This window comes from Gigantopelta aegis, chromosome 9, assembly GCF_016097555.1.
Source record: "Gigantopelta aegis isolate Gae_Host chromosome 9, Gae_host_genome, whole genome shotgun sequence".
NCBI classification, from domain to species: domain Eukaryota; kingdom Metazoa; phylum Mollusca; class Gastropoda; order Neomphalida; family Peltospiridae; genus Gigantopelta; species Gigantopelta aegis.
In genome coordinates this window covers 34,388,487-34,399,459 of record NC_054707.1, presented here as the reverse complement: position 1 = coordinate 34,399,459, position 10,973 = coordinate 34,388,487, and the positions used below count along the sequence as shown (strand labels likewise).

Sequence of the window (10,973 nt, the reverse complement as noted above, 5' to 3'; positions counted from 1 at the left end):
GTGCCAGCTGATAATAGTCCATGGGCCAGATACCGAAACCCTCTCCCCCCTCCCCCCCCGGGATTTTTGGAGACAAGTATTTTTAGATACCTCATTATATATGAATTTAATATCTGCTTGTCTGCAGCAAAAATGTTGGTGGATTAAAAAAATATCGCCATTTGAATGGGGGTACCGTTGCACATTTTGTGTCCCAAAAACACTATATTGAAAAATTAAATATAGTGATAAGTTGTCATCCATATAAATTTTTAACAGATATAAGGCCAAAATGAATGATATTCATCCTATACTAGATGTTAATAGTAAGAAACCAAATAACAATGCAATATGTAGAATGAATAATGATATACTCATCGGCAAAAGTTAAGCAATGCCTGAAATGCATTATTTTCTATATTTACACATATTTTGGGCTGCTTGAACCGTTTACTATTAAAAATTGCACTGTATTTAATATATTGAGGCAGCATTATTCAAATATGGTTCAGTATATCTGCCTATACTATACTCAACAAAATTAATTAAGGTCCAATAGATATTTTAGCATTTTCCTTTAAATATGGGGGAAAATACAACTTCTTCCGTTGAAAGTTGTCAGCATTGTGGCATGTTCTTAAACTTAATGACTTAAATAACAATTTTGAGGGAACACAAAGACAAAAAACATTCTGAACAAATGTGTAACAAATACTTGCCTAATGCTCATTTCAATATTTTTCATAAGTATGTGAAATCCCAATGTTTTTTGAAAGTTTACTGAAACAATGTATAGAAGCCATATATATGACCAAAACATGTTAAAATAATATGACAGTAACAAAGAATTATATTATAATATAAGAAAGTTTACTAGCCCTTAATTAATTTTGTTGAGTATACATGTATGTGCATCAATATTATGAATATGTCCCTCTTTACTAAACACCAGTATTAAAAATTTAAAGCATCAGTTTTGTGTACCTACCATAATTTCTTTTGCATTACATACATGTACAAGTCATCTCACAGAAGTTCATCTTATACTAGTCTGTGTTTGTAATATTTTTAGATTTGCCTTTATATTTACATTGTGCTTAATTTATGCTCAAGTGTATATAATTAGTTTCTACATCAAATATTATCTAGGAAAGTTTTGACTTCCTTTCATATTCCATTGCATTTTCATGCAATTAAAGTATGTCTGTCATGTTCACAATTTCTGGTATTCTCCTTCTCCAGACTCTGCTCTGGTTCCCCCATCAGTATGTCCATCAGCTCTCATGGTATCATATCACTATTTCATCTCTAGTGTGCCTTCTAAAATTTCTCAGCTATATGACAATTTGGTTGGGGAATAGCCTGGACTGGCTGGTATGACTGATACCAAATGACAACTTGGCAATTTGTTCTCTTTATGTGCATTCTCAGAGCATTTTCAGTGAATACATACATGTAGAGTGGAGAAGGCTGATTTATACTCTACTGTAGTTCAATATTATCATCCTTGGTTTGGCAACAAACATTTCCAGATATTTCTCAACTCATGATGTTTTTGTATGTTATTCGCACCTGCACTCCCATAGAGAAGGTATATGAAATGATCTGCTTCTTAAATATATGAACATCAATTTTTGCTGAACTTCCATTAGCTAACAACATTTCAAGGAAGTCTTGGTGTTGCTTGAGAATATTCAAAACCTCCAGTTTTCCATTCTGCATAAACGCACTGTTGGTATCATAGCCAGTAATGGAAAGCACAGCTGGAATTGCTAGTTGGTGTCTTCCCTGCATCCTTAATGATGCTGTGCACATATATAAGATGCCTCTTGTTGCCAAATTGAGTGTATACAAATGTCCATATCTGGGATGGTGAACTGGCAGCAATGTACAGACATTGAAGTATAATCTCGGTCTCTGCATCTTCTTGTGCACTTTACAACACCCCCAGACATGGTTTGCGTTTGAAACATGTACTTTGTCTCACAAATAGAACCCTCTTCCCAACAAGCTGAGGGCAGAGTTTTCTTTTTTTCATTTAAAAGGTCTTCCAGTCTCTTAAGACCTTTGTAGGGATTCCTTAGATCAAGTGTGGCTTGGAAGAACCCCTTTCACATGAGAAATTTAGTGCCAAACCACGAATGCTGTTATTATGCTACTGTGGATTAGTTGCAAACCTTCCATCCAGTAGATATTCCCTGAAAATATGCTGTAACAATAGAGCAAATTGGAAGAGAGCAAATTGCCATGGTCTCATATGGTATTAGTCACATCTCAAAGTCCAGGGTATTCCTCAACCACATAGAAATGGCTGAGAAATGTCCAAAGAAATACTGAAGCTGAATTGGATGGTTTGTGATCTGATAATGCAAGAGCTGTTGACATATTGAGGGAGGAACAGGAGCAAACGCCCAGAGCAAAAATAAGAAATTACAGATATAGTGAACATAATAGACATTATATATACTACTCAAAAGAATTTAAGGGTCAAAAATTTATAACCAAATAAGTTTCAGAGTGTATTAGATTGATGATGTAAACTACACCAAAAATTTAATTTATTGTTCCATATTTACAAAAAAACACAAATAAACGTCACTGTATACAAGAAAGTCACATGACATGCTGTCAAAGTTTAAGGTTGTCAAACATGGATTTTACACATTAGAACATTCGTTTAATAGTGTGTGAAGCCACCCCTGGCGCGAATACACTCGACACATCGTTGCCTCATGCTGTTGATCAGACGTCTGAAGAACTCTTGGGGAATGGCCCGCCACTCTGTCATAAGAAGTTGACACAGATCATGAAGGTTGGCCGGAGGGGCATGGTTATCCCGAACTCTCCTGCCTAATTCGTCCCAGGCGTGCTCTATTGGGGCCAAGTCAGGCGAATATGCTGGCCAATCCATCCTGGCGATACCTTGTTGTCTGAGAAAGTCCGTTACCACCCTGGCGCAGTGGGGTCTGGCATTGTCATCCTGCAGAACTGCCCCGCCGCCAATCTGCTGAAGGCCTGGGAGAACCAACGGCCGGATAATCTCATTCAGATAGCGGATTCCATTCAGATTGCCATCCACCACATAGAGGGGGGTCCTGTGGTGGATAGAGATGCCGCCCCACACCATGACGCTGCCACCACCGAACCGGTGACGTTGTCTAACGTTAACGTCAGCGAAGCGCTGCCCAGGACGTCTGTAGACACGAACCCGACCGTCGTTGAACTGGAGACTAAACCTGGACTCATCAGTGAACATCACTCGACCCCACTGAACACGTTGCCACCGCAGATGAAGTGTGCACCAGTGACGTCTGGCCGTTCTGTGACGTGGTAGGAGTGGTGGTCGAACAGCCTGGCGACGGCAGCGTAGATTATTGGCTCTCAGACGATTGCGTATGGTTTGATCAGACACTCGAGTTCCAGTCGCAGTCCGCAGATTGTCACGTAATCGGCGTGCAGTGGTTGTGCGTTGACGTAGAGCCATATTGGTGATGTAGCGGTCCTCTCTATTTGTAGTGCTTCGGGGTCTTCCCGAACGTGGACGATTTCGAACAGAATTCGTTGCTTGGTACCGTTGCCACAGTCGGCCAACGACACTCTGACTGACACCAAGTCTCAGAGCAACATTTCTTTGCGTATTGCCATCCTGAAGCCAAGCAATAGCCCTTCCTCGATCTTCGATAGTCAGTTGACGTCGTAGCATTGTCGAATTTGGAGTGTGCACCGTACACGAACGCAAACTCCAATTATACGGAAATTCAGCATTGGGAACATGGAATACACATGCAAAGCGTGCAAATGAAGCGCTTTGTGAAAAAGCAAGTTATGGGCACTTAGCAGACCTTTCGCTTTCGCCCTAATTTACTTGCAAATGTAAGCATGTTTTCGCCATTAGAACTAGTCGACAGTGTCAATAACAGTGGATTTTAATTCATTTATGGGTTGCTTAGACCCACTTTCGTCAAAATGGAACAATACCATGCGTGACATTATGGTCTAGCTAATATAATTGACATTCAGAAAATAATGTCGAAAATATCGTCTGACCCTTAAATTCTTTTGAGTAGTATATTTGAGTCAGATGATAAGACTGAAATAGGAAAAAAAGTCAAGTGCTAGATATGCCTGATGACTATATCTGATGTCAATTATATAAACCTAAGCATAAATTATGCACAATTTAAATACAAATATGTTTTTAAAAATAGTACAAGCTTCTGTGAGATAGATGAATTGTAAATGTTTTAACACACATGCCGAGGAAAGGTACTTATAATTGGCTGGTACTAAGAACAGAGGGACATCTTCATAAATTTGTGAACATAGTATATAAAATCCATATACTAAACCATATTTGAATAATGAAGCCTCAATATGTTATAGAAAAAAGCCAGGTCAATTTGTTTTTTTAATAATAAAAGCTTCAGGCAATCCTAAGTATGTGTATACATATAAATTAATACATTTCTGGCATTGCTTACTAGTAACTTATTTTGAGAAATATATAATTATTCATACCTCATATTATATTGTTTTGTAATTGTTATTAACATCTACTTTATAGAATAAAAACAAGGATGTAGAAATAGAAAATTGTAAACTTCGCATATACATTTGTATTATATTTGGGTCACATAAAATGATTGAGAATTGGGAATGAAAGTTAGATTTTTATAGTGCTAGATATTTGCCCGATGACAATATTCTATGTAAATATCAATTATATACACCAAAACATAAGTTAAGCATAACATAAATAGAACTGCAATTCTAAAATATTACAAAAAGCAACAAAAAAATTAGCTATTGTAAGATGAACTGTTGTGAGATAGATAAATTGTATATGTTATGCAGACTTGCCTAGAATGGTATGTAAATTCACCTTTTATGTTTGTAAGACTTGTGTGTAATATAAAAATATTCAAAATATCCATGTAAATGGTTTAGACAGCATGTACTGCACCATATTTAAGTAATGCTGCCTTCAGATATTAAATACAATACAATAATAAAAGGATCAGAATGTTTTAGGTACGGTATGTATATATACACATGTACATAGAGAATTACGTATATCGGGAACTGTGTAACTTTTGCTGGCGAGTATACCCCCGGTACTATATCCATACCACATATATTGCACTGCTTTGTGGTTTGTTGTTATGAACATGTAATTTAGCATGAATAGCGTTCATAATTTGGTCTTAAACCTGTTCAAAATATGTCTGAATGTTAACTTCAATATTGCCATACTGTTTTCTCATATACTATGTTTGTAATATTCAGGACATTTCAAATTCATTGACTCACTATGCTTAGTCAGATGCCAAAAATGTATTATTTTTTGGTGGAATACATTCACCAGTAACCCAGCTTTAAAGTAAAAGCAGTGATATAATCCAGAATTATTTTCAAATATTTTTGAATATTATGTGGAACATTCACCTTGATCAGAAATTTGCCCTGTTAAAAATAAATAGGGTGCCTACACTCAAACGTGCCCTACAGGCACACCCACCAACAGATTGCCTGCAGACAAGCTGATTTGAATGTCTATGGATAGGTTTGAAAGATATACTCATCTTGAAAAATCCCGGGGGGGGGGGGGGGCAGAGGGGGTTATAGTGGGCCCACGGTCTATAACCAGAAAAAAAGGTATAAGAACAATTGGGTATGGAGGAAATTATGCAAGGCGCTGGGGAGGGGGGGGCATGTAATTTCAAGGTGAGGGGGGAGGGGCATGGCATCTAGTCTGTGGCGAACGACATCTCTAGGGTGGTTCTGGGCATGATTCCTCAGAAAATATATTTAATGAAAAAAAGAAACCCCCAACTCCATGTAGCTGCACATGTACCTGAAAAAAAACCTTGTCTAGTACACTGATATATTACCACTGGCATAGCCAGGATTTTGTATGTGTGTATGTATGTATGATTTAATATTTTGTTGTTGTAAAAGGTTTGATTGGGGGGAGGGGCATGACCCCCCCCCCCCAATTTAACTGTACATCACTTAAGATTCTGATCTGCGTGCACGTACGAAAACGAACATAAACGCACAGAGATGAAAGACAATAAGAAGTTCAAAGAGAAGTCCGATGTCTCGGTACACATAGTCCTGAAAGAGAAAAAAACAAACACTGATCAGTGATGTTAAATCAGATATGTGCTCAGTGTTTCTGCCAGAAAGAAATTTTTGGGTATGGCGCTATGGAATTGAATGCAACCACAGTTGACAGGGGCTATGGGAGGCCTCCTCCACAAAGAAAATGGGTTACGTTTAGGGTTAGGCTTAAGAAAATCATACAATAATAAGAGTCATTAATTTTGTCAAAATGTTAACTTAAAAAAATTAAAATTTGGGTAAGGCGCCATGCCCATTTTACCCTCTGGCAGAAACCCTGGTGCTGTACAAGTCAAGTCAAGTTTAAAATAACACAAAGCAGTGGAGTAATGTAGGTAATACAGGGCTGGGCCTGCGTTTTGGGTTTGGGGTGCTCTCTCTGTGTCTGTCTCTCTGTCTCTGTCTCCGTCAATTTCTCTGTCTGTCTGTCTCTGTCTGTCTCTGTCTGTCTCTGTCTCTGTCTCTCTCTCTCCCTCCCTCTCAATACGTGTCTCTGTGTGTGTGTGTTTTGGAGATGTGAGTTTCGGGTTTGGGGTGGAATGTTTTATCTTTATTTTGTAGCATTCCATTGTAGCATAATTCAGATTTGAGATCTGTGGGTGTTTTTTTTTTAATACCTCATTGTAGTCCATATCTTTTATAATGCTTGAACCGTTTGCGTAACAACCTCTACCGGTCACCGCTGAGACATTTTGTGGACAATCTGAAAAACAAGAATTGGTGTTTAAATTTAAATTAAACATAAACTATGATACAACTTTGATTTTTATGTTTATGTTTTTGTTTGTTGTTTGTTTTTAATCTTTACTGTCCCGAAAATCATACGAAGATTCCAAAGTTTGGGGTTTTTTTTTATTTTTATAAATGACAATAAAATCTAAATGTATGTCTTAATAATGAAAACAAAAATAACACTGATAATGCAGAACTGTCAAGATTATTTATTAGCTTGTCAAGACAGTTTAATAAGACATCGCATATTCTTAAAATTTATATTTTAAACCATTTCTTTTTAAGATACAGTCGAACCTGGTCTAACGGTCACCTGTACATAACGGTCACCTGCCTATAATAGCCACTATAAATCCCCCCCCCCCCCCCCAATGCATTTCCTTCCTTATTTGACCTGGACATAAAGGTCACCTGTCCTTAACGGCCAAAATCACAGGTTGAACCTGCTATAGCGGTCACAAGATTTTGGTTTATTTTTTGTCCCTGGTTATGTCTTTACTTTTTCAATCATAAAAATTATCAATTAAATGTGTTTATATGGCCATGTCTGTAGCTTTGGGTTTATTTTCCGTCAAAGTAAAGTTCCATTGTAATTCTCTGATCGTAATTGAAAAACAAACAGGCACTCAATAACTTCCGTGACACGCAGCTACTGGTGGTGTAATTCGATTGGTTCTCAGCAACCTCACTGAACAGTAGACAACTTCCCATTGGCTGTACATAATGTCATCTGTATGTATGGTGACTCTATTGAGTCTCGAGAAACAAAACAAATGAGGTGTTATGTTAAGCGCCTGATTGTTTCTAGCCAGACATGATTGGTAAATAAACATGAACTGCTGAAGGCTGCAGTCATTAAAGATGCCCCGTGTTAGGATTATTTAATGACTCATGATCTTATTCAGCTGTAATCAATGGTCATACTCCACTGAAGGATTAGCGGTGACATGAAACAAACAAATGAGTTAACCATGCCACATGGGTAATAACCTTCAATTAAACAAAATATCTTCTTCAAGTCAATGTCAATGTTTGCAAAATGTATTAATGAATACGTTTGCATGCAAAATGCCACCGAAAAATCGTACTGCTTTAACGTTAGAACAGAGAATCGACATTATTAACAAATCTGAGAAAGGCAATTTAAGTGTGCTAAAGATCGCCGATCATTGTGTAGGACATTCTCGGATTAATTCTATTTTAAAAAGGAAAGCTGGTGTTCTGGCCAATTTTGACAATAATGTTTCAGCCGAAAGAAAAAGGCAGAAGAAAGCAACAGGCAATGATGACATAAAGAAGCTAGTGTGGGAATAGTTTTAAAATGCGACACTTGTGATATGTTTTAATATATGGGTTCTAATTTTGAACCTGTATATCAGGGTCACCTGTCTATAACGGCCACTTTTGTCATGTCCCATGGGTGGCCGTTATATACAGGTTTGACTGTAATTGTGATTTTAAGAGAATGTTCAGTTTTACATGAAATGAAGAAATATATATGGCTGATATAGTCTGACCAATATGGTAGGTGTTAATTTTGATGTATTTTCAAGTTTATATTCAATTAAGGTTCAAGCATGTTGTTTGGGCCGAGCTCTGCTCCCAATCTTGCTAAAAGTTAGTACCGACATACAAACCCAACAGCTACCATCTAGACTTAAACGCACTGTGCCATTTTACCTGAATTATTACGTGTTGCTGATACCATAAAAATGTTGTTTTTATATGATTTTATATGCATATTTACATTAGCTTCAAAGGGTAACACCATAAATAATATAAATATAAAATACATGAACATATAGGTACCTATATGAGTGACATCCTTCCACTGTATAATTATCAGAAGTTCATTAGCGAATTTAAACCAGGACACATATTTCATCCAGATGAAATACACTGGAATTGACCTGAAAATAACAAAACAAAATAAATAAACAAATAAATATAACAAAGCATGTCTATATCTAGCTTGCACTCATTAGGCGATGGGATGAGATGAGGATAGGGAAACATTTGCTTCTCTGAATAGGCGCTTGGTTTTAACATAAAGTGTATTAATTGGTATATTTATATTTTTAAGTCTGGGATCGATCCTCTTCGGTGGCTCATTGGGCTATTTCTCGTTCCAGCCAGTGCCCCACGACTGGTCAAAGGCCGTGGTATGTGCTTTCCTGTCTGTGGGAAAAAGCATATAAACGATCACTTGCTGCATTACGAAAAATGAAGTGGGTTTAATTTGATGACTAAATAACTCATTAAATGACCAAATGTTTGACATCCATAATTAATCAATGTGCTATGGTGGTATCATTAAACAAAACAAACTTTAACTCATGAAGCGATGGGATGAGATGAGGGTGGGGAAGCATTTGCTTCTCTGAATAGGTGTTTGGTTTTAATATAAAGTGTATTAATTTGTATATTTATATTTGAAGTTTTTTTTTATTTTTTTATTTTTAGGAAAGTAATAAAAAAATAACCAATTCCAACATATAAAAAGTATTATAATTCACACATTATACAAGCACTGGTAAATAAAATGTGCTGGGATGTCGTTAAACATCCATTCATTCATTCACTGGTAAACAAAATATGTTAAAACAAATTTAAATTTGATAAACATGAAATAATCAAGGGTTGACTTTTAGTCTAGTTTGGTTCAGAGTTGTACCTTGAAGTTCTCTTCTTCTTTTTTTTTTCTTCTTTTTTTTTTTGGGGGGGGGGGATGTAGCTCAGTGATAAAGTGTTCACCTGATGCACAGTCAGTTTGGGATCAATCCCCGTCGGTGGCCCATTGGTTTATTTCTCATTCCAGTCAGTTCATGTTGACTGGTATATCAAAGACCGTGGTATGTAATACCCTGTCTGTGGGATGGTAAATATAAAACGTAGCAGGTTTCCTCTCTAAGACTACATGTCAAAATTACCAAATGTTTGACATCCAATAGCTGGGTCGGGATGTAGCCCAGTGGTAAAGCCCTCACTCGATGCGTGGTGAGCCCATTGGGCTATTTCTCATTCCAGCCAGTGGTAAAGCCCTCACTAGATGCGTGGTGAGCCCATTGGGCTATTTCTCATTCCAGCCAGTGGTAAAGCCCTCACTAGATGCATGGTGAGCCCATTGGGCTATTTCTCATTCCAGCCAGTGGTAAAGCCCTCACTAGATGCGTGGTGAGCCCATTGGGCTATTTCTCATTCCAGCCAGTGGTAAAGCCCTCACTAGATGCATGGTGAGCCCATTGGGCTATTTCTCATTCCAGCCAGTGGTAAAGCCCTCACTAGATGCGTGGTGAGCCCATTGGGCTATTTCTCATTCCAGCCAGTGGTAAAGCCCTCACTAGATGCATGGTGAGCCCATTGGGCTATTTCTCATTCCAGCCAGTGGTAAAGCCCTCACTAGATGCGTGGTGAGCCCATTGGGCTATTTCTCAATCCAGCCAGTGGTAAAGCCCTCACTAGATGCGTGGTGAGCCCATTGGGCTATTTCTCATTCCAGCCAGTGGTAAAGCCCTCACTAGATGCATGGTGAGCCCATTGGGCTATTTCTCAATCCAGCCAGTGGTAAAGCCCTCACTAGATGCGTGGTGAGCCCATTGGGCTATTTCTCATTCCAGCCAGTGGTAAAGCCCTCACTAGATGCGTGGTGAGCCCATTGGGCTATTTCTCAATCCAGCCAGTGGTAAAGCCCTCACTCGATGCGTGGTGAGCCCATTGGGCTATTTCTCAATCCAGCCAGTGCACCACGACTGGCATGTCAAAAGCCGTGGTATGTACTACCCTGTCTGTGGGATGGTGCATATAAAATCAAAGAGAGTAGTCCATGAAGTGGCGACAGTGGGTTTCTTCTCTCAATATCTGTGTGGTCCTTAACCATATGTCTGACATCATATAGTCATAAATAAAATACTGATGATTAATGAATCAATGTGCTTTAGTGGTGCAAAACAAAACAAACTTTATTTTTCTCATTTTACTCCTAATGACCAGTAATTTTATGTTAAAAGCTAACAACGTTTTTCTGCCATTGTCTCTCCCACTGTCAACAAGTGAAATGTACACTGATATCTAGGCACTTACCCGTCACTAATTAAAAATCCTCCGAAGAGCATGAGTGGAACCATTAGAGGGGGCGCCAC

At 38.1% G+C, this 10,973-nt stretch overlaps 1 protein-coding gene across 1 annotated transcript in view; it reads right to left on the bottom strand.

Moving 5' to 3' along the window:
- Nucleotides 1-5,408: 5,408 nt before the first annotated feature.
- Nucleotides 5,409-10,973, bottom strand: part of LOC121381842 (protein white-like) — a 42,252-nt gene continuing 36,687 nt past the window's right edge. The window contains exons 17-20 of the mRNA XM_041511206.1: nucleotides 10,915-10,973; nucleotides 8,644-8,744; nucleotides 6,720-6,805; nucleotides 5,409-6,096 (exon numbers count right to left, since the gene is read on the bottom strand). The exon at nucleotides 10,915-10,973 is cut by the window's right edge and continues 47 nt beyond it. Of these exons, the coding sequence (XP_041367140.1) occupies nucleotides 5,992-6,096; nucleotides 6,720-6,805; nucleotides 8,644-8,744; nucleotides 10,915-10,973 (351 nt within the window). The 3' untranslated portion in view covers nucleotides 5,409-5,991. The remainder of the gene's footprint in view (nucleotides 6,097-6,719; nucleotides 6,806-8,643; nucleotides 8,745-10,914) is intronic.